At 36.5% G+C, this 25,866-nt stretch overlaps 1 protein-coding gene across 1 annotated transcript in view; it reads right to left on the bottom strand.

The window, feature by feature from the left end:
* LOC128238149 (pre-mRNA-splicing regulator WTAP-like) overlaps positions 1–25,866 on the bottom strand; it is a 77,597-nt gene that overhangs the window by 24,961 nt on the left and 26,770 nt on the right. Inside the window, exon 4 of the mRNA XM_052953731.1 lies at positions 11,195–11,256. Within this exon, the coding sequence (XP_052809691.1) occupies positions 11,195–11,256 (62 nt within the window). The remainder of the gene's footprint in view (positions 1–11,194; positions 11,257–25,866) is intronic.

The following is a 25,866-nucleotide window of genomic DNA, read 5'->3' as shown; positions in this document are numbered from 1 at the left end:
TAGTAACCTAACTCGGTTATTCAATTAGAATGGGTGATTGAATACCATTGTATAAAGTCTCAATGCAATACATAAAGTAGTTGCTGAGATATTATCCTATGTGTGCTAACATGCAAGACCTTTACCAGAATTTCTAAGTCCCATAATATAGGGGCAAAAATTATATATTATGAAAGATAAGAGTTATCTTACTTGATTAGGGCAATTATTTGAATTCAATGCAAACAAGAGTTATCTAACTTGGTTAATTAAGTAAGCTGATGGTTAAGTACCATTGTATAAAGTCTCAATGCAATACCTCAAGTAGTTGCTGAGATATTAACCTATGTGTGCTTACACGCAAAAATAATAAAGGGCAATTATTTGCATTAAATGCAAACTAGAGTTACCGCATTATACTATGTATAGGACGCTAGCATAAATAGGACGCAGGCAAATAACGGGTAAAACCACTTATATATAAGATAGGACACAAGAAAAATGTTGAAATTGGAGCCGAAAAATTAAGGTTGGTAAAAAATTTATAACATATCTAAAGGTAAAAACAATAAAAACAAGAGGGCCCTGAAGGCCCTGTATTGCTCACCTGATCCAATTCAAGTGTGAAATAAGTGTTATCACGGATGACCCAGTTGCAAACCTTACCTTGCTGTAATAAGTACATTTTGACCAGGTTTTATATAGATCAAGTAGAAAATATGGCCGCAACTGTGTTTTAACAATGTTTTCTATGATTTGACTTCGTGACCTAGTTTTTGAACTCAGGTTACCCAGTTTAAAACTTGACATAGACTTCATAAACACAAACATTCTGACATAGTTTCATGGTGATCAAAGAGAGATTGTAACTTCCACAGTGTTTATAAAGTTTTTCTATGATTTGACCTAGTGGCCTGGTTTTTGACCTCTGATTACCCAGTTTCAAACTCTACCTAAAGACCATCAAGAATAACATTCTGATCAAGTTTCATGAACAAACAGTCATAAATGTGACTTCTAGAGTGTTAACAAGCTTTTCCTTAAATTTGACCTAGTGACCTGGTTTTTGACTGCACATGACCAAGATTCAAACTTGGCCTAGAGCTAATCAATATAAACATTCTGACAAAGTTTCATAAACATATAGTTATAAATGTGACCTCTAAAGTGCTAACAAGCTTTTCCTGTGATTTGACCTATTGACCTAGTTTTTGACCGCACATGACCCAGATTTCAACTTGACTTAGAGATTAATAATATTAACATTCTGACCAACTTTCATGAAGATACAGTTATAAATGTGACCACTAGAGTGTTAAAAAGCTTTTCCTTAAATTTGACCTGGTGACCTAGTTTTTGACCGCACATGACCCAGATTCGAACTTGGCCTAGAGCAATCAATATAAACATTCTGACTTAGTTTCATAAACATACAGTTATAAATGTGACCTCTAGAGTGCTTACAAGCTTTTCCTATGATTTGACCTATTGACCTAGTTTTTGACCGCACATGACCCAGATTTAAACTTGACTTAGAGATTATAAATATAAACATTCTGACCAACTTTCATGAAGAAACATTTATAAATGTGACCTCTAGATTGTTATCAAGCTTTTCCTTCAATTTGACCTGGTGACCTAGTTTTTGACCGCACATGACCCAGATTCGAACTTGACCTAGAGATCATTAATATTAACATTCTGACCTGGTTTCCTGAAGATACAGTCATAAATGTGACCTCTAGATTGTTAACAAGCTTTTTCTTTAAGTTGACCTGGTGACCTAGTTTTTAACCTCAGATGACCCAATATCGTACTCGTCCAAGATTTTATTGAGGGTAACATTCTGACCAAGTTTCATTATGATTGTGCCAAAATTGTGACCTCTAGAGTGTTAACCCTTTAGCACATAGACAAGTGGCCAGATTACACCTCCCAGTCAATAGCCAACTTACTGATAAGCAGTCCTTCTCTGTACTTTTCAGGATATTTGAAAATGTGAAAATGAATACAGCAGTATGACCTTAAAATCAATGTTACTCCAAATAATTGTGTCCAAATCTTTTTTATGTGAATGCATTTTTTTTATAGATAATTAAATTATCTAATAAATGGTGTCAATGATGAAATATTAAATTATTTTATTTCAGCTGTGAATGTATTTCCAAGATGGAATTGTAACGTTTCTTTGAAATGTCATAATTGCATTAAATCAAAGGGTTATAAAATGCTGAGATCGATCTAAATTTTATTACCCCTATCATAAACAAGAGCTGTCACAGTATGTGACGAATGCCCCCGAATGTGACATTGACCTACGAACAAGGTCAGTACATGAAAAGTTGATCTTGCCTTCACGTGTCAAATACATATGGCAAGTTATTTTAAATTGCCTCTGAACATAAAAAAATACCACCCATACTTGACAACCTACACTGTTATGTCCTTATATTCAGAATTCCCTTGTGAATAAACACTATCTTTCACCTTAGAGGAAGGGACATGGGTCTTGCACAAGACACGTCGTCTTCATATGTGGAACACATGTAGCAAGTGATTTTAAAATCTGTCCATACAAGGGAAAGTTACAGAGCCGGCCGGCCGGACGGACGGTGCGATTTTAATATGCCCACCTTCGGGGGCATAAAAAGACCCATCTGGATTAAAAAGCCGACAATTTATGTTCTTGTGTATAATACACAGAAATATGTCAGGAATATCCGGTGTCATCCAGCTGAGAGATCCAGTCCAAGGTGTCTGTTTAACTTTATTACCCCCTCATAAAATTGTTAACAAACAAGAGCTGTCACAGTATGTGACGAATGCCCCCGAATGTGACATTGACCTACGAACAAGGTCAGTACATGAAAAGTTGATCTTGCCTTTATGTGTCAAATACATATGGCAAGTTATTATAAATTTCCTCTGAACATAAAAAATACCACCCATACTTGACAACCTACACTGTTATGTCCTTATATTCAGAATTCCCTTGTGAATAAAAACTTAGTGTATCTTTCACCTTAGAGGTAGGGACATGGGTCTTGCACAGGACACGTCGTCTTCGTATGTGGAACACATGTAGCAAGTTATTTTAAAATCTGTCCATACAAGGGAAAGTTACAGCCCGGACACGACAAACTATACTCTATGTCCTTGTATGCAGCACTCCATTATGAATAAACACTAAGTGTGACCTTGACCTTTGAGGTAGGGAAACGGGTCTTGCAGGCGACACGTCGTCTTGGTATGTGGAACACATGTGGCAAGTTATTTTAAAATCTGTCCATACAAGGGAAAGTTACAGCCCTGACATGACAACCTATACTCTATGTCCTTATATGCAGCACTCCATTGTGAATAAACACTATGTGTGACCTTGACCTTTGAGGTAGGGCACGGGTCTTGCACACGACACGTCGTCTTGGTATGTGGAACACATGTGGCAAGTTATTTTAAAATCTGTCCATACAAGAGAAAGTTACAGCCCGGACACGACAACCTATACTCTATGTCCTTATATGCAACACTCCATTGTGAATAAACACTAAGTGTGACCTTGACCTTTGAGGTAGGGACACGGGTCTTGCAGGCGACACATCGTCTTGGTATGTGGAACACATGTGGCAAGTTATTTTAAAATCTGACCATACAAGAGAAAGTTACAGCCCGGACACAACAACCTATACTCTATGTCCTTATATGCAGCACTCAATTGTGAATAAACACTAAGTGTGACCTTGACCTTTGAGGTAGGGACACGGGTTTTGCACGCGACATGTCGTCTTGGTATGTGGAACACATTTGGCAAGTTATTTTAAAATCTGTCCATACAAGGGAAAGTTACAGCCCGGACATGACAAACTATACTCTATGTCTTTATATGCAGCACTCCATTGTGAATAAACACTAAGTGTGACCTTGACCTTTGTGGTAGGGACACGGGTCTTGCAGGCGACACGTCATCTTGGTATGTGGAACACATGTGGCAAGTTATTTTAAAATCTGACCATACAAGAGAAAGTTACAGCCCGGACACGACAACCTATACTCTATGTCTTTATATGCAGCACTCCATTGTGAATAAACACTTTCGTCTTGGTATGTGGAACACATGTGGCAAGTTATTTTAAAATCTGTTCATACGAGGGAAAGTTACAGCCCGGACACGACAACCTATACTCTATGCTTATATGCAGCACTCTATTGTGAATAAACACTAAGTGTGACCTTGACCTTTGAGGTAGGGACACGGGTCTTGCAGGCGACACGTCGTCTTGTAATGTGGTACACATGTGGCACGTTATTTTAAAATCTGTCCATACAAGAGAAAGTTACAGCCCGGACACGACAACCTATACTCTATGTCCTTATATGCAGCACTCCATTGTGAATAAACACTAAGTGTGACCTTGACCTTTGATGTAGGGACACTGGTCTTGCACGCGACACGTCGTCTTGGTAAGTGGAACACAAGTGGCAAGTAATTTTAAAATCTGTCCATACGATGGAAAGTTACAGCCCGGACACGACAACCTATACTCTATGCTTATATGCAGCACTCTATTGTGAATAAACACTAAGTGTGACCTTGACCTTTGAGGTAGGGACACGGGTCTTGCACGCGACACGTCGTCTTGGTATGTGGTACACATGTGGCACGTTATTTTAAAATCTGTCCATACAAGAGAAAGTTACAGCCCGGACACGACAACCTATACTCTATGTCATTATATGCAGCACTCCATTGTGAATTAACACTAAGTGTGACCTTGACCTTTGAGGTAGGGACACGAGTCTTGCACGCCACACGTCGTCTTGGTATGTAGAACACACGTGGCAAGTTATTTTAAAATCTGTCCATACAAGGGAAAGTTACAGACCCGGACGGACGGACGGACGGTGCGATTTTAATATGCCCACCTTCGGGGGCATAAAAAGAAAGCCGATAAATGATTTTCCGGTATGAATAAAAGATCTAGATCAAACAAAACGCTTGCACATGACCTATTTTACAGCCAAAACTATGATGGACATTATATCAGCTTCACAGAAAATTTACCCATCATTTTCTCATTTACTAATTGTTTCTTTTGTTTGTAAACAAAATATTACCTTTAAGTAAATATAATCTCAATTGATTTTAATGGTAAACTGAACTAACGTAATATATTTAATGATTAACGCATCAATGAATTTGGGGGAAATTCCATACAGTACTCAGCTCGTGGTCTTATTACGTCACAATGGGATATCACACCTGCGATTGGGAGTATAAACACCTTCTCAATTTAGCAGACGATATTTTTATGGGAAAATCAATACACAAAAGGTTAAACTTTAATTTTATAAACATCCGGGATATTGTTTACAAAAAGAAAGATGCAAAATTGAAATATTGAAATGACCCTATTGAAATATGCGGGCCATGCATTTACATTCAGTAATGGATACGGTCGGCCAGATGCGTATACATCTGCTAATGAGCTATGTCGGCCTATCTCGTATACATGCGCTAAAGGGTTAACAGTCAAATTGTTGACGATGGATGACGACAGACACAGGGCGATCACAATAGCTCACCTTGAGCACTTCGTGCTCAGGTGAGCATAAAAATAGTATATAAGGCATATTTCGATAACTGTCTTGTGTATTTGGGATATTATTATTGTTTTATATTGGTAATAGTTCGTTCTATTGTTTATCGTATGTTTTTCTAATGATAGACAGCGAGTGTTTTCACACCTTCGCACATTTGAAAGATTTGATAGTGACAATAATGCTACTTTGCGGTATGCACATTCCTTTATTATTATTTTAAAACAGTAACATACAACAATTTTTTTTGTAGAATATCGAAACGCTATAATCGTGAACAACGTTTAATTGATATTATTTACCTCATATCCCTATTTTCCGTTGCCATTATAACTCAATCCAGTTAAAGCGCTGACTCACATCTAATTTTTGTGAGTAGCACCCCTTTGTTAAAAAGTAAATACTCATGTTTTGGTTTCAATTTATTTCTCAATAAATCATTTTAAAGTAAGCATTAAATATGTTTCTGCGTGTGTTAATTTGCGTCATTTTATCTACGTCAGTTGTTCTCTTTGGTGGACACAGTATCGGTATTTACCATTACTGCGTTCGTCTCCTGTCCGACATTTTCGGCCTGAAATGGACTTGTTTAAAACGAATAAAATCCTAATAGCATAAAAAGGCCGCAGGCAATTTTTTAAGACGATTATCTGGGTAAAAAAGAGTGTCCTATGCATAATACGGTATCTAATTTGGTTAATTAAGAAGGTTGGAAGGTTGAGTACCACTGTCAGGGATGTGATTGATCTGGCAACTGTAGGGCTGAAACCATTTCGGCCATGGGTTCTGGGATCAAAAAGCACACTGCCGTAAAAGAAAAACTGGCTTTTTATAAGATCTTTTGAGGGTTCTTCTGACTTTAAATTTGAAGCTAACTGGAATAGCAATTCTTACAACCAAAAGCACTCTAGAAACTTTTTAAATCAGCTGAAAAAAATGGATTTTTTTTGGGGGGGGAGGGTGGCTCCCTGGCGCCATTAGATCCATGGAATTCCGCGAATCCGCGGACAAATCACATCCCTGACTGTATAAAGCATGGGTGAAAGTTGCAAATTTTGCAAGTATTGAAAAATTCAGCTGGGGGCCAGGCCGCAGGGCACCTGGTGGGTCCAGGGCAAAGCCCTGGCCAGGGGTCCAGGGGGCCGGAGGCCCTCTGAAGCTCCAGGAATTAAGCATTTTAAAACACATTTCAAAGCTTTTCCTGTCTTTTAATCAATCAAATCTGTGTTGTATATATATAATATTTCTGGCAGCTTTTGTCAACATACATCAGGGATGCTAACAGAGCCAGGATGCCAATCCTGAAAATGTCTGCCTGGGGTTCAGGGGCCTGCTTAAGGGCTCCGATGGGTCCAGGGCAAAGCCCTGGTGGGGGGACAAGGGGGACAAAGCCCCCCCGAAGCTTTCCGTATTTCAGGGATTCTAGTACCCTTTTTTGCCTTATAATAGTGTTCAAGGAGTACACCTTTCGGTTTGGTACATATAATTATGTTCAACACAAGACATCCACAATCAGAACAATTATCAGGAATCTTAGCAGTGAAGTTTAACACCTTTGTCTTTAAACAAAGCTAAATTTACCTTTTTTTACCTGAAGTCACAGGCATTAGACATGTACCTGACATTTTGGTTCAGTTGTCCACTTCCCATAAAACTCAACTGGCTATGATGAAATGCCTGTGTATGAACAGTCTACACTGTGGGATGTTTGAATTATAATGAACAATATATCGATTATCATGCTTGCAAATGTTTATTGTAAAAGTGTTAATTATTCAATTTTTATGTATCATATACTGTGAAATCATTAATGTTCGTGAGCATGAAATTTCGTGGTTTGATGAAAAAAAATCCTAGATCGTCTGCACAATATCCATGCGCTGGCCCGTGATTTCCATCTTCTTTGTCACTCGGTTTATGACACTCGCTAATGTGGTACGACATGCCAATTAGTGCATATACCCATGTCACTTATCGATTTAATGGGGAATAAAGGTAATAAAAGAAGATGTACCCTGGTCATAAATACAGATAGCAGAAGCCATTGAATGCCAATTAAGAATTTTGCAAACTGTGAAAACACCGAAAATGTGCGTATATTGTCACGTTCGGTGCTTAGTAACCTTCAATGTAATAGTAATCAATTAATTATTTCGTTAAATAAAAAAATCGAGTACAGACACTCATCACGCACATCTTGTAAACTTGGAGATTTTTATTAACAGCACACTTTTAAACAACTGTCATTTGCTGCATAAAACACATTTAATTGATTTGGTTCATTATTTGTTAAAGGCAGTTATATTATATTAACAGAATAATAATCGTAAGTTATACAGTGAGACAGGTTTTAACACTGTATACTGCGACCTCTGTAAATAGTATACTAGAGTATGTACGTAACAAGGCAATTGAAAAAGTGAATAAAGGCTTTATATTTCATGGGATCTTGAATTCGTGGATCACCCAACCCACGAAAACCACGAACATTAATGCCCCACGAACATTAATGATTTCACAGTAAACAGTATTTATTCCATTTTCTGCACATTTGATGAGAATATAATGTTATCAATTATTATATATATATATATTATTCCAAGTAATATCCAAACAGGACTCAAATGCTTTGGCAGCGTAGCTGTTGTGGACATGGTGGACTTCAGGGCTTTTTCTGCCCGTATTGGGAAAAAGACCCTAATCATTTTGGGAAATTTTGAGTCGTGAAAATGCCGAAATTGGGAAATTTTACAGTTAAAAGAATGTAAGTATCTAAATAAGCATTCTAAATATTGCCACAAGACAAGGTTTCCATGATGCTACAGACGACAGTCTTCAACCAGGGAGGTAATTACAATGTGGTGACCATTTAAAGGAGTTCCATACAGGCAATTTATCTTCGCCCGTGGGCAAGATAAGTATTTCTAGCATGGTTAAATTATTGGATCTACTTATCTGAGGTGGGAGAAAAAGCTGTCTAGTCTCCTGCGATTTAGGAAATGATTTAATAATAGTTAATTTTCCCCTTAAAAGACCCCAAAAATATCAATCTTTGGGGTGTAAATATCTTTTGCAATAAATCATGACAGATCATATTTCATACTGATCTCTGAATGTGATGAAAATCAATTATTTCAGAGGTCAATTATCAAAAAAACTTTACATCACATAATTTATTAGGATGTTGAAAATGAACCAGTACAGCGAAAAAAAAAAAAAAAAATAAAAATAAAAAAAAAAAATAAAAAAATTATTCATTTTTTTTTTTTTTTTTTTTTTTTATTGGGATTTTTTTTCTGGAGATTGGGAAAAATATCTTATATTTTGCTTTGGGAATGGGTCCGATAGTTAGACCCGTAGGTACTATAGAAAAAGCCCTGGACTTTGATGTATTCTGGTCCCTAAGCCAGATTTTTCCCCTCCTGGTGTTACACGAGTCCAGTAGCACACAAACTAGATTGTCCCACGGCTGTTCAAGCCTCTCTAACAGGCTTTCAAATTCTATGAAAATTGATTCAGAATCAGCCCTTGTGAATTTTAAGGAGGCCAAATGTCTCAACACTATTTCTTTCTCTATAGCAGAAAAATAGCTGCAACAGTTTTCTCATTGTGTTTGTTGACTTGTCTTAGTTGAAACAAAACCAAGATCCATTAACTCCTCCACATGTTCATCATTGAAATGGCTAGCCACTCCATAAGTCATCTTGTATGATGCTGTACACCTTTGAAGTTTTAATTCGCTGAGAGCTTTTGTATCTTTGGCAAGTGTCTTAAGTAAGACACACTACTGTGGTGCCAGGGAGCATGTTCAGTCATAAATCCAAGTATCATGACCTCTGGATTGAATTGTCAGTCATTGACAGGAACAACTGGATGCACTGGCTGAGGTGTCTGTTCATCCCTGACTTTTGTAACCATCAACATACCTGGAAATACAAATTACAACTATAGAATTTAAATCTCACTCAAACTGGGTCCTCAAAAAGTTTTGTTGAACTGTCTCAAATAGAAAATAAAATGACTGCCTCTACGTAATATGTATTACTACTACAAAATATTTATTCATTTTTTTTTAAATTTGAACCAAACTAATTTTCATTTGAACCTCCCATTATGGTCAACAGCCACTTCTAATTGAGAACAATGCTTCAAACATTATGAGCATAATAAAGAAACGGTTTACAGCGTAAACTTCAATCGGCCAAATAAAATTTGTAAAATAAAAATCGATTATGACACAATCAGAATCAGGATGTCCGAAATAATGCTACATGCGCAAAATTCATTATCAGTTTGATCACTTTCTATGAACGTAAAAAGAAATGTTTCGGGAATTTCTCTTAAAAATAAATGGCAAATATACCCTTAAAATTGAAGAATCGATGTTTTTAGAAGTTGGTGGTGGTCGTTTTTTTTCCCAATTTTCCAATACCTGTTTATTCGTCTTCGTTGTCTGTCATATCCGGATACTGTCTTCTAGTCCCATCGGTAATTTCCGTAATCACCGGATGCTATCTTAACCAATCATAGAGCTCGATTGCCAAGACGTAAATAGGTTCGTTAATTTCCGGCTTTACACTTCCGGAAAACTCACCTTTCGTACCCATATTGTTTGAACTGAGCTCGATTCGCTCCCTGTACCCCTCCCCCCTAGAAATAAACTGAACGGATTTACATTAATCTCAAAATTGATCCGTGAAAATACATCCAAAATTTTATCATCCGTGATACATGTACATAAGGCCCCTGACAGAAACATACCTCAATACTTTAATTCTTGCTCATTAATCAAGAATTCATTTAACTCTGGAACTCATTCAATAAAAGTTAAAAAATGAAAAACAAAATACAATTAAAGATTTATATTGAATAGTGTTTTGTATTTTTATTAAGTTACCAATCGAACCATTTCACACCCTTCGAATCGACTTTTGACAGCCATTGCCACCTCCATTTGTTTTTTGCAGGCTGTTCAAGCCCTTAAGTATTATACCCTGGGGGTACAAACTTCATTGTTCAATTTTGACAGCAGTATTTCAATTTATTTCATTGTTTATTTTTGCCTCCAATTTGCGGTATGTCGTAAAAGTCGTAAAGGATACTGACTGTAAATATTCGGCGAAAACTGGCTTTTTCCGCCATCCCAGTTTTTGTTGGCGCGAAAACTGGCAAGGTTATTCGGAGAACATTGGAATGACAATGCTTTTTTACGAAAAAAAACCGACTATTTTTGGAAACGTTCGGCTGATATCGCCGACAGAATTTTACCACGAAAGACCGAAAATACGGAATTCCGTATTAACTTACGGAAAACTTTTACCCATGATAAAGTCTCAATGCAATACCTCAAGTAGTTGCCGAGATCTTAACCTTTGTGTGCTTGCACGCAAAACCTTCACCAAGGTGTGACGCCAACGCTGATGCTTGGGTGAGTAGTATAGCTCTCCTTATTCTTTGAATAGTTGAGCTAAAAATTGCTCTTTTTTAAATGACAAACTATCTTGTGTTCAAGGACAAGATGAACACATGCCTGGATCAGGAGTGTGGGCTTGGGCTTAATTCCACCGCTGCTAAAATTTCATACATACTATTACTATTAAATAAATAAAAAAATTACCTTTGTCAAGTTTGGGTTTTTTACTTTCCAACTGTTTTATATACTGCTCTTGTTCCTTTAACCTGCAATAAAAAACATGATATATGACACTGGAAATTGAAACATTTACAACAAGGGTTTCATGAAACAATGATTTTGAAGCTAAATGTTACTGCTTTTGGGAGCATCTCCCTATTTTCAGGAAATGATGTCAAGACATATCTATACCATCACATACTTAACCCTTAAGCCGCTATGTAATTAATGCCTAATATGGCTTATTAGTGCTGATTAAATAACCAGGAATTCTTAGTAATTGACCATAATTGGTAATGAAGGCTAACTATTGAAGTAATAGAGACACAGTCATAAGACTTATATGTGTGTAATCACGAAAGATCACTCTTTCCAACCATGACATTTTCGACGACACACTTTGAGAATTTTTTACCTGTTCAGGTGAGTTAATTGGCAAGAAAATAAAAGTTTTCAAATGTTCTACAATTTTATTGAGCAATTTCTTAGATTTTATTTATCTATTTGTACATTTAAAGAAAAAACAAGCAAATTCGTTGAATTGATATCCCCTGCTTGATTGGGCTAAGTCAAGGAATGGAAATCAATTGTTGATGAAATATATATATATGAGTTTGAAAAAAAATAAAATATTGTATATATATATATAGCATTTAGAATTGACAAAGAAACCTAGTTTATGACTCCATGCTACCCAGTTCCAAACTAATCTAAGATTTCATCAAGGCAAACATTCTGATCAGGTTTCATGAAGATTGGTCCAGATATATGCAAAAAATACAGCCTCTCGAGTGTCCACAAGGTTTTTTTAAGATTTGACTCAGTGACCTCATTTTTGACCCCACATGACCTACTAGTTTCAAATTATTCCAAGATTTCATTGAGGCATTCTGATTAAGTTTCATAGAAAATAGAGCAGACGTATTGCCTCTAAGAGTGTTCCAAAGATTTCTGTAAGATATGACCTAGTGACCTAGTTTTTGACCCATAAACCCACTATTAAAATGCAGTCGAAATTCAACCTAAGAGAACATTTTGACAATGTTTGAACTTAATCAGACCAATCACCACCATGAAATAGTTTCGGACAGATTTTTGAAAGATTTGACCTAGTGACCTAATTTCTAATCACATGTGACCCAGTTTAAAACATGTCAAAGAGTTCATCAAGGAAAACAGTCTGATCAAGTTTCATGAATATAAGATTTTTCTAAAATTTGACCTAGTGACAAGCAGTCCATATTTCATCAAGGGGTACATCATTACCAACTTTGAACATTTTCCGACCAAGTTTTAAATAAGTCCAAAATTTCATCAAGGAAAACATTTTGATTAAGTTTTATAAATATTTGACCATGTATAATGCTTTTAGTATGTTCCAAAGATTTTTCTTAGATTTGACCTACTGACCAAGTTTTTGACCCCATGTGACCCACTTTTTTTAGTGGTCCATATTTCTCCAAGGGGTACATCATGACCAATTTTGAACATAAATTGACCAATCATTACCATGATATGGTTCTGGACAAGATTTTTCCAAGATTTGACCTAATGACCTAATTTTTGATCATATTTGACCCAGTTTTATTTATGACCAAGAGTTCATTAAGGAAAACATTCTGGTAAAGTTTCATGAATATTTGACCATGTACAACGCCTCTAGTATGTTCCAAAGATTTTCTAAGATTTGACCTAGTGACCTAGTTTTTGACACCATGTGACCCACTTTTAAAATAGGTCGAGATATGATCAAGGGAAACATTCTGAACACGTTTAAACATTTTCTGATCAATGCCTACCAAGATATGGTACCGGACGGTTGGATGGACGGGAGGACGGACGAACGGAATGACGGACGGACAACGCCAAAACATTATCCTCCTCCCGAAATCTTTGATTCGGCGGGGGATAACAAAACAACATAATAATTTACACAGATAACACATAAAAATACATTGAAATGGACATTTTACAGTACAGGTAAATGTCAGGTGTGACATTTTTTTTGAAGAAATCTTAAAGCTTATTTTTGTTGACAATTTTTGATGTAGCTGTTCATTGTCATCACCATATGATTTGATATAAAGAATATTGTTAAACTAAACACTTTTATATAATTTAAAAGTTTTGAATGCTTTTATTGACACATTTTCTCTGCAATTACGTCCATTGACTCCAGCCGGAGGTATTGAAATGTAACCTTACACATTATCAGTCATTTTTTTCCTAATTGAACTTCACCTTCATTCAATTTAAGCTTACTCTTGATGGCCAAGGGTGTACCAACTCGGTTCCACACGCATATGTGTTCAAGTTCCTGAAAGAGTTCAGGGGACGTGTTATAGTTGTCCATGTATACTTTATGGCCTTTATGCAGCAACCCACACCTGGACATCAAGTTCATAACAATGCATGTAGTTTTGGTCAGGTGCTGAGTCTCTCCTGTCAAGGCCTCATAGTAGTCCGGGGCATGTTGATTTTCTTGGCGTCCTGCGTAAATGTCGTAACCCAAGCAGTATCCACTACCTGCTTCACAAACAGTGTACAGCTTTACACCAAACTTGGCAGGTTGTTCTTATTATACACCTTTATATTCAATCGACCCTTCCAAGGACAAGTTGCCTCACCAAAGATGAGGTTTTCGTCAGGGGTGTACACTTCAGAGAAGCGCTGCAACGTCCGGATAATTATGGGGCTGATCTGTCTCAGCTTATCAGTCCGATCTTCATCAGTTGAAATATGAAAGTTGGACAGGATATTCAGGAATCTGTAAACAGAAAATAACATTCATTGATTGTAAGGTAATAAAATATTCTGTTATTTCATATCTTTACACTTTCTTTCAGATAGACGGATATTGCGGATGGCAGACATTCATTGCAGCTGGTGGTACCTGTGCTTATATTTGTACATTTCTTTTACAGAAATATATTTTGTCATGTGTGTTTGTCTTATTACTTGACCTTTTAAATAATTGTTGAAACTATTTACAATGATAAACCAACAAAAGGACTTTGATAAAACATATGACTTGTGTTTTTTTTAGCTCGTAATTGTATTATCTGGAATCAAAAAGACATGTATAAAATTTTATGGCACAAACCTGTCCCTTGACATAGATCTGGAGAAGAATGGAGTTTCTGTGACATAATCTGTAGTCCAATAATCATCTAGGTCCGACGTGTAGACTAGTCCCATGGCGATGACCAGCGCGAAAAAGACCTTTATTTCACTAAGGGTGACGTCCTCCCAGGTTTTGATATTTTGAACTTCCAAGCTTTCAACTTTGGAAGTTTACTTAAAAAATGTGGAAGTTTTTGTACTTCTAAGGAATCAATTTGGAAGTTTTAACCCATTTCTAGGGAGTAATATACTTCCAAACTTCCTTTAACGGAAGCCCTGTGTCCTCCCATTTCCTCATTCGACTGTGGGTTGCCAGTTCCTCGTTTGCCATCTGGTTTGTTGCATGCGCATTGGTCTCATTACACATGACTTCAAACAAGAGGCCCAAAAGGGCCTATGCTCTACTGGCATGGCTTTTGTGGTCATATCAATCCAGAGCATGTATGTATGGGTAAAAGGCAACAGACATATAGTTTATGTTTTGTGTTTGGGTTACCTGAAAACGTAGCACGTTCAACATCTGAGCCCAGAAAGTATTGTAAGCAGATTAGTTGCATGAACTATTTTAATATGTGCCAAGTAAGTCATCTGACAAAAAAAAATGCTTTCAAAACTGTACTCATAGTAAAAATTTTTGTAGTTTTAAAAGTTAAAAAAAGTTGGTCAAAAGGTCAAAGTCAAGGGCATCCTAGGACAACATTGATCAATCATTCACAATCAATTGTGCTGAGATGGATGCACGAACACACAAAAAGATTTTCAAACCTTTCCAGATTTATGTTTACCAAACCTGTGAACCCTGGGTGTGGCCAGTAATGACACCAGGTGCATAACTTAAACATTCACAACCAATTTTGTTAAGATGAATGCGCAAACTACAGAACTTAAAGCTAAAAAATGGCCTTTGGGCTTTCAAAAAGAACAAGGCAGAGTAATTCACAAAATCAACTGCAGAAGCAAAAAGCAAATTGTCTCTCAAAATCCTAGACTTGCAAATTGTCTCCCTTAACTCTAGACTTGAATTAACATATAAATGTAAACTTGGCTAAAAATAGAATTCGCTCATGCAGACCTGGCTAAAAATAGAAAGCATTTCTTTAAAACTTTCATGGCCCATAATCTAGGCATTCATGGGCGGATCTTGCTGGTTTTCGAAAGGAACCAAGCTCTAATGGATATCTAGATACTGTACAAGTTTCATCGAGATATAATCAAAACTGAAGACTGTATCGTGTTCACAACCAATTGTTTACACAATAGCATTTTTTTATACTATCAAGGGCCATAATCTAGGCATGCATGGGCGGATCTGGCTGGTTTTCGAAAGGAACCAAGCTCTAATGGATATCTAGATACTGTACAAGTTTCATCGAGATATAATCAAAACTGAAGACTGTATTGTGTTCACAACCAATTGTTTACACAATAGCATTTTTTTATACTATCAAGGGCCATAATCTAGGCATGCATGGGCGGATCTGGCTGGTTTTCGAAAGGAACCGAGCTCTAATGGATATCTAGATACTGTACAAGTTTCATCGAGATACAATCAAAACTGAAGACTGTATCGTGTTCACAAGCAATTGTTTACAGACGCACGACCGCACAGACGCACGGATGCACATACTACGTACACATTACCATCGCATAAGCTCTTCTGGCCGTTGGCCAGTAGAGCTAAAAATTAGTTGTCAATGAACAATTTCATATAGTCAAGGGGATTATGCGAGTCCATCTCAATGTTTATCGTCCCACCACCATTGAATGGCATCACAGTTGGAAAGGTTTCATTTCCAGTCCACCCTGCTTCCCTATCAGCCTCGATCTCCACGTTGTTTTCTGGCCACAATGGCATCTCTAGAAGAATGTTGTAGTTTTGTCGTGGTCGAACAGGGTCAAATCCATCGAAAGAATCATCTGAGTCATCGTCACTATCTAATAAATTGCGAACAAATCAGTCATTGTAAACGTCGTCTTCTGAGTCGGAAGCCATTTTTACGGATATGATTCACTGCGCATGTCGTTCTATTTATATCGCGGAAAGGATGTAAACAGAGTCACTAATGAGAACGACATATGATGCACTTAGCACTGTGAATGGGATTATCGGTGAACGACTTGTGACGCCCTTAGCAGCTAAAGGGTTAATAGCCACATTAAACATCAAATTTTGGTTCTTTCATAGTGTACACTTTTCATTTTTTTGCAAACATTGAGAAAGTCTAGATCAGATTCAATTACATATATGTGTGTTATAATGGATACCAGAAATCCAGGTGTAGCTTGATAAATATTGCCAAACTTCTGTTCCTTTATATAGAGAATACTAGGTTAGTGCCGTAGATGGAGGAAGTTTATCTGGCAAGGTGGAGGAATTTAAATTCCACAGCCGAGCCAGATAAATTTTCTCCATCCACGGCACTAACCTAGTATTCTATTTATCCTGTTACTTTGTTTATTTAAACACTATAAATAACCTTAAAATTAATAAGTATCTTTAAAAATAAGGGGGACAACTGTTTTTTCCCAGGTGATGTCAGCACATTCGGTATCCATGTTTCAGGGATGATAACAGAGCCAAGTTGCCAATCCTGAAAATGTCTGCGTGGGGTTCAGGGGGCCGCTAAAGGCGGTGGGGGGACAAGGGGGGGCAAAGCCCCCCGAAGCTTTCAGTATTTCAGGGTTTCTCATACCCTTTTTTGCCTTAGAATAGTGTTCAAGGAGTACACCTTTCGGTTTGGTAGATATAATTATGTTCAACAGGAGACATCCGCAATCAGAACAATTATCAGGAATCTTAGCAGTGAAGTTAAACACCTTTGTCTTCAAACAAAGTTAAATTTACTTTTTTACCTGAAGTCACAGGCATAAGACATGTACCTGACATTTTGGTTCAGTTGTCCACTTCCCATAAAACTCAACTGGCTATGATCAAATGCCTGTGTATGAACAGTCTACACTGTGGGATGTTTGATTTATAATAATGAACAACATATCAATCAAGCTTGCAAATGTTTATTGTAAAAGTGTTATTTATTCAATTTTTATATATCATAAAGAGTATTTATTCCATTATCTGCACATTTGATGAGAATATAATATTATTAATTATTATTCCAAGTAATATCCAAACGGGAGTGTAAATGCTTTGGCAGTGAGCCGTTGTGGTCATGTTGGACTGTGTCGCCATCAATGTCTATGAGGTGAGGGACAAGTTGACGTATTCTGGTCTCAAAGCCAAAACAATTTCCCCTCATGGTGTTACATGAGTCCAGTAGCACACAAATTAGATTGTCCAGATTGTCCCACGTCAGTTCAAGTCTTTCAAACAGTCTTTCAAACTCCTTGAAAATTGATTCAGAATCAGCCCTTGTGATTTTTTGGGAGGCCAAATGTCTCAACACTATTTCTTTCTAGCAGAAAAATAGCTGCAACAGTTTTCTCATTGTTTGTGTTTGTTGACCCGTCTAAGTTCAAACAAAACCGAGTTTCACTTAACTCCTCCACAAGTTCATCATTGAAATGGCTTGCCTCTCCATAAGTCATCTTATATGATGCTGTACACCTTTGAAGTTTTAATTCACTTAGAGCTTTTGTATCTTTGGCAAGTGTCTTAAGTAAGACTCACTACATGTGGTGCCAGGGAGTATGGAAGGTCATGTTCAGCCATAAATCCAAGTATCATGGCCTCTGTATTGAATTGTCAGTCACTGACAGGAACAACTGGATGCACTGGCCGAGCTGTCTGTTCATCCCTGACTTTTGGAACCATCAACATACCTGGAAATTCAAATTACAACTTTAGTAATTAAATCTCACTCAAACTGGGTCCTCAGGAACTTTTGTTAAACTGTCTCAAATAGAAAATAAACTGACTGCTCCTACTTAATATATATTATACTACTACAAAATATGTATTCATTTTTTTTTAATTTTCATTTGAACCTTCCATTATGTATAGTCAACAGCCACTTCTTATTGAGAACAATGCTTCAAACATTATGGGAACAATAAAGAAACGGTTTAACAGCATAAACTTCAATCGGCCAAATAAAATTTGTAAAATAAAAATCGATTATTATGACACAATCCGAATCGCGATGTCCGAAATATTGCTACATGCGCAAAAGCCATTCTCAGTTTGATCACATTCTATTAACTTAAAAAGAAACGTTACGGGAATTTCTCTTAAAAATAAATAGCAAATATACCTTTAAATCGACGAATCAATGTTTTTAGAAGTTGGTGGTGGTCGTTTTTTTTTCCAATACTCGTTTATTCGTCTTCGTCGTCTGTCATATTCGGATACTGTCTTCTAGTCCCATCGGTAATTTCCGTAATCACCCGATGATAGCCTAACCAATCATATAGCTCGACTGCCAAGACGTAAATAGGTTCGATAATTTCCGGCTTTACACTTCCGGAAAACTCACCTTTTGTACCCATATTGTTCGATCTGAGCTAGAATCGCTCCCTGTCCCCCTCCCCCCCCCCCCCCCACCCCCCCTAGAAAAAACTCAACGGATTTACATTAATCTCAAAATCGATCCGTGAGACCTTAAATCCGGAATTCCAGATTAATCCGGAATTTTACCATCCCTGATGTTTAAATCGCTCCTAAAAAAGTTCTCAAACCTGTTCAACTTTTTTTCAATACGCTTATAGTCAAAGTCATTGCATTTTGATATGTCAATATCAATTTAAAACATCGATCCAGGGGTTTTTTTCCGTATTTTGGGAATATGACCTATACCCGTGAGATTGGGAATTTTCGTGTCAATTTTGGCAAAATTGGGAAATTCTTCATAAATAATTACAAAGGATATAATTTATATAATACTATAATGAATAACATTGGTATTTTCAACATAATATGCGCTGACTCCGTTAGCACCTTACATCGTTTAATCCCTTGTTTTTACTCTTTGAAATAGTCAATTTTTTGATTAACAAGTTCTTAAAAATTTCAAAGACAATTTACCTTCTCTTAGAAGGGCTTACCTTCCCCTTAAATTTGATACAAAATCTGCTGTCTATTAAACTTGATGACTTTCAGACTCATAGAGAGAATGAAATGAATATATCAATATTTTTAATTTCTTCCAATTTCCAAATAGTCAAGACTTGTTTGCAATTGATCAAACAAGAGTGACACTCACAAAATACGCCCATCAATAATTTCTTGGAGTGCTTCGGGGCATTTGGCTGATTATCATACTTGACCGATTTATTTTACCAACAAATATTTTCAGCAAGTTTGGTGAAGATCAGATGATAACTGTTCAAATTAGACAGTGGACAAAGCAAAAATGGCAAATTTTGACCAATTCAAGGGCCATAATCCTGAAGAGCCTGGCTGGTTATAGAACTTTGCCAGCATATAAACCAACAAACATTTATAGTAGCAAGTTTGGTGAAATTCGGATAAAAACTGTTCAAGTTTGAGAGTAGACAAAGCTAAAATGGCCAATTTTGATAAATTCAGGGGGCCATAACTCTGGAGTGCCTAAAGCGATTAGGCTGGTTATCGAACTTGACCTAGATATTTCACCAACAAACACTTTCATGAAGTTTGGTGGAAATTGGATGAGAAATGTTCAAGTTAGAGAGCGGACAAAGCTAAAATGGACAATTTTGACAAATTCAGGGGGCCATAACTCTGGAGTGCCTAAAGCGATTTGGCTGGTTATTGAACTTGACCGAGATATTTCACCAACAAACACTTTCATGACCTTTGGTGGAAATTGGATGAGAAATGATCAAGTTAGAGAGTGGAGAAAGCTAAAATGGCCAATTTTGACAAATTCAGGGGGCCAAAACTCTGGAGTGCCTAAAGCGATTTGGCTGGTTATCGAACTTGACCTAGATATTTCACTAACAAACACTTTCATGAAGTTTGGTGGAAATTGGATGAGAAATGTTCAAGTTAGAGAGCGGACAACATTGTGGAGCCGCCCGCCCGCCGCCCGCCCACCATGGGTGTTCCCATAATACGGCCATCGTAAGATGGGCGTATAAAAACAAATGAATGAATTTTGTAAAATATCACTAACAATTGTTTTCTTCAGCATTCATCAAAAAGTAAATACACCATCATTATAATAAATAAATACTTGGTCATTTCACCCAGTTGACTACTTTCAGTTTCACTTCTCAGTTCTCTCATTTTCCGATATTGGCAATGAAGGCCAATGTCATGTATGTAAACATGTAGGTGAGGCATGACAAAGAACAGCATTGTCTATTAGTTATTTTAATACCCTTCTGCACCGAATAATTTACTGTCAACTTCAAATTATAAATCCTTTTGTTGTCAATGACACATGAACAGAATGTGAAGAACTCTTAAATTTGTTACATGCTTTTTGATTGGATAAAAAATATAGTTCAACCAATGAAAATCCACCTTTTATCATGACGTGGATATTGCATCATTGTATGTCTCTGCGAATAGGCGCTTGCATGTAAGGAAAATAACTGTTTTGTTTATATTTTCATTGTCCTTTGAAATTTTAGAACTCCAGATAGGGAATTTTTATTCGGAAATTGGGAAAAAAAGATACTTTTTGCCATTGGGAACATGACCGAATACCGGCTAGAATATTGCCGGAAAAAAAACCAGCAATCAGTCACCAATCATTATTTGATGATGTAACAATTATTCCGCAATTCACATAGTACAGTACACAGGTCATGGTTCAAGATCACGAGTTTTTACAAACAATCGCCACAGGTGGATTTAATTCATGGTGATGGTGTTGGATGTTTAGACCTGCACCAGGAAAGAGATAATTCATTTCTGTTGTAAGTGAGATTGTCACTCACCACAGAAATGGAATTAACTATCGTTCCAGAATTTGCGGTTGGGGTAAGATTTTCACGTCACATGTAGATTTTCTGGTTATTTTGCAAGTGTCATTATTATGCAGATTGATGGGATTTATAGGCGAGTGATTGTTGAGGTCGGTTGTTGGCGGACTATTGATAAGATACTGAACAATTATTTGTGCTTTCCCTCTGACGTTTTAGGATAGAAAAAGTCCCTTTTCGCGGTCACATGACCAACTGACTGTACTAAAGATAAACATCACGTGGTCAACTAACCTAATAAACTAAAATTTACACGGCACCTTGTTATTGGACTGATTTCTTTCCAAGTGACAGGATAAATGTTAGTATTCCGTGATCTGCTTGAACACACATACACAATAACTAGAAATCTGTAAGGCCTAAAAAAAAAATATGTCTGTTTCCTGTAACCTGACCGACCGTAATTTTTTACCGCCGACCACAATTTTTTTATGCCCCAAAATTCACAAAGTCAGATTGTTAGCGATCTCTGGCCTGTGATGACAACAATAATTTTAATAATTAAGTAGTGTCCGAACTCGTTGCACAGATACAAATGTTTCTGTTTTGACAAGTTAATACGATGGCAAAAAGTGTAATTAAACTGCAGGGCTTTCAATTGACCCGAGCTCCCGGGTTTTGAAGAACAGAAATTGTAAATGACCCGAAGTTGACGCATCATACATTCGTTGTATGCGTCAGTTTTGACCCGGGATATTTCGGTGCGAGTCGGTATCATCTGAAAGGAGCCTCAGTGCATGATCTGAATGTTTGTTTAACCCACAAGAGCAATTAACGCCCGAAGTGACAAGTGATTATGGATCTGGAATCTGATCGGTAACCATGTCAATTAGCAGCACTCAAACTCAATGACGTAATATAAACTCCACCAATAATGCACATTAACGGATACCTTCAACTTTTTCGCTAAGTGCTATGGTTTTGAAAAACAACAATGCTAAGATATATTTTGTTCATTTATTTTAAGTTGTTTCATTATATCCCCGGTTAATTAAAAAAATAATTCCAATAAGTATTTAATGAGCTAACAGAAAAATAAACATTTTTCGTACCACATGGTCTAAAAAGCGCGGGGAAACAGTGCACGTAACTTCCTGTCAACTTTAATGAAAGTGAAAGGAGAGCTGTGTAGATCGTTGTCAGTGTTATAGTTAACTTCTATAACAAAACAGTATTGTATGGTTATGGTTATGCCATTTATGAAAAATACTATGTTACTATATTGGCAAAAGGAACGTTGAATGTATTTGTTTACTTCCGGAAAATAGGATAAACGTGAAAGTGAAACTGAAAGTTAAAGTAAGAAAGATGTTGTTGCAACTAAACAATCGCTGGTGCATATTGGAAGGATGCATTGGGTTACATAACGAAGATGCATTAACTAAATAATGCGTTCGTCAGAGTCAGAACATATTTTGCCTCTGGGAAGTTTTTAACCACCGTAGTCCAGTCAAGTCCAAAAAAGGAAATAAGACAAGGTATTCTATTAAAAATTAAATTATATTGATTATTTTTCTTCGTGCTTGAGATTTTTACAGAATGAACAGTGGATCTAATATAGCAGATCTTTTCAAAACACTGGAAATTGTTAAAAAAAAAAATGATTTGTGGAAACTATGTAATGAAGGTACTGTACCATGGGTCTACACTGGTCACAAAGACCTGTACAATTCTGACAGCGCTCTAAGAGTTAAATGGTTTAGTCATTTGTTCTAGTTATTTATCATTCGAAGTATTGATTTATATATGTTTTTTGGAGATTTTTGCCAGTTCTTGTTGTAACAGCATTTTATTTCATAATAGTTGTCATGTACATTTAATTGTAATACAACTTGATATTATTACACAGTCTATTTTAAAATAGTTTGTGCAGTAATATCATGTTTTATTACTACAAAAAGTATGCATTTTGAAAGTTTTGTTTAAAACATTTGCCAAAAATAAATTGTCTAAATGTTATTTGATTCACTTTTTCACTGGGTTATATTTGCAAAGTGTAAAGATGAACTGCTTCCCTGGTAAACATACTGAACTTGCTCAAAATTGCACATAATGTTGCCACCGCTGGGAGTCGAACCCATGGCTTGCCCTTCAAAAGGATGCATTCTACAACTGAAATACATGTACAATGGCTTAAAATAATTTACCTGAAATAAACATGTATATTGGATCAATCTGACATTTTAAACAAGAGGGCCATGATGGCCCTGTATCGCTCACCTGTAGCTTTGCTAATGACCCAATGTGGAACTTGACCTAGATTTTATAAAGATGATCAGTCTGACCAAGTTTCATAAAGATTAGGCTAAAATTGTGACCTCTATTGTGTTCATAAGGTTTTTCTAATATCTGACCTAGTGACCTAGTTATTGACTGCGGATGACCCAATATCGAACATGACCCAGATTTTATAGAGATGATCATTCTGACCAAGTTGCATTAACATTAGGCTAAAATTGTGACCTCTATTGTGTTCACAAGGTTTTTCTACTAATTGACCTATTGACCTAGTTATTGACGGTAAATGACCCAATATCGAACTTGACCTAGATTTTATAGAGATGATCATTCTGACTAAGTTACATTTAGATTAGGCTTAAGTTGTGACCTCTATTGTGTTCACAAGGTTTTTATACTAATTGACCTAGTGACCTAGTTATTGACCGCGAATGACCCAATATCAAACTTGACCTATATTTTTCTAGAGATGATCATTCTGACCAAGTTGAATTGAGTTAAGCCTAAAATTGTGACCTCTATTGTGTTCACAAGGTTTTTCTACTAATTGACCTAGTGACCTAGTATTTGACCTGGGTTGACCCAATATGGAACTTGACCTAGCTTATGTTAAGGTGATCATTCTGACCAAGTTTCATTAAGATAAGGCTAAAATTGTGACCTCTATTTTGTTCACAAGGTTTTTCTAATAATTGACCTAGTGACCTAGTTATTGACTGCGTATGACCCAATATCGAACTTGACCTAGATTTTATAGAGATGATCAGTCTGACCAAGTTTCATAAAGATTAGGTCAAAATTGTGACCTCTATTGTGTTCACAAGCAATTGTGAACGGACGGACGGACGGACGACGGACGAAGAGTGATCACAAAAGCTCACCTTGTCACTACGTGACAGGTGAGCTAAAAAAGAAAAGAAAAAAAATCCCTACCTACCGACCCATCTTTTTTCAGCATGTTACAGGAAACAGACATATTTTTTTTAGGCCTAATAGAATATATGTTTCCTGCTTGGAAAGCTCTTATTTTTTAATGACAAATGCTAAAACAACAAGAGATGTTTGTCAAACATTATGCAAAATATGTTTCCTGCTTGGAGAGCTCTTATTTTTTTAATGACAAATGCCAAAACAATAAGAGATGTTTGTCAAACATTATGCAAAATGATAGCAGATTTGTCATTGACATTGCATGCCTTTGAGGCAGTTTAAGATTATGACCATTCCAAGTGTGAGAACAGTAGGTACAGTTTTGAATCATGTTCAGATGATGACTGAACCTTCATGTCAAGTTTCATGACCATATGTTGAGTTATCACTCGGACAAGCTTTGGTCTACCGACCGACCGACATGTGCAAAGCAATATACCCCTCTTCTTCGAAGGGGGGCATAATAATTTTTATGAATTATAGGTGGCATCAATATATTTCATTATTGAACTTAATCAGATAGTAAAACATGTAATATCAAACACAAGAGATGGAGACATTTTGAAAACTGAAGGGCCATTCATAACTAGAATTCAACAAATCTGACAAGTGGTCTCTCAGGAAAACCCATCATTGTAGCAGACATGTGAACTCTTGGCAATGACAGAGAGGTAGATTTAGATCTCTCAAGCAGTATATATGGTTCAAAAGCGCTAGAATTTCTTATTCCTTTGATTTTCAGTCAAAAACAATGACAGAAACAATGTAAACAAAATCTTGATATTTGTAACTATTTTTAGATTTTCGGAAAATATGCATAAAATACGTCATGGTTCAGAGTCCTTTCAAATGTCAAGTGTTTTTGATTAAGAAATAGAAGGAATATTACCACTGCCTTATAAAACTAGTTTAAATTCAGTAGAGCTGCTAATTATACACTGAAGATAATTAATAACACCTTGGAAATGTTGATTTCTTTAATGTTTTGACAGTTTTATAATGTTTTTGATATTTACAAAAATGCTGAATAGTAGGATGCCAATGAACAAAGAATGCCGATTGGTGGTCTTTTGTACCGTACTGGTAACTTAGCAACGATCTCGGCCGAAGTGTTAAGCGATTTTACAAGTTATTTATCGCACCATGTTCTTTAAAGTGACAGATAAAAAGGGTATTTTCGCATGGTTGATAGAATTTTGAGGTTTTTAAAAGAAAATTTTAGGCCAATTTGATCAAATTCTGAGGTTTTTAAAAGAGCTTTCAATAGCCGTAGATTTCGACGGGAAAGCGGTATTGGGGTGTCAAAAGCGGTATATTTTACCTACTGCCGGTAGAGTTTACATGTATGCTGATTAGTAGTCTTTTGTACCATACTGGTAACTAAGTAACGATCTCGGCCGAAGTGTTAAGTGATTTGACAAGTTGTTTATTGCAACATGTTCTTTAAAGTGACTGATTATTGTGGTATTTAAGTATGGTTAATAGAATTTTGAGGT

This window comes from Mya arenaria, chromosome 6 (genome assembly GCF_026914265.1).
Source record: "Mya arenaria isolate MELC-2E11 chromosome 6, ASM2691426v1".
NCBI classification, from domain to species: Eukaryota; Metazoa; Mollusca; class Bivalvia; order Myida; family Myidae; genus Mya; species Mya arenaria.
Note: the sequence above shows the minus strand (reverse complement) of the source record. Positions and strands in the feature narration are given on the sequence as shown.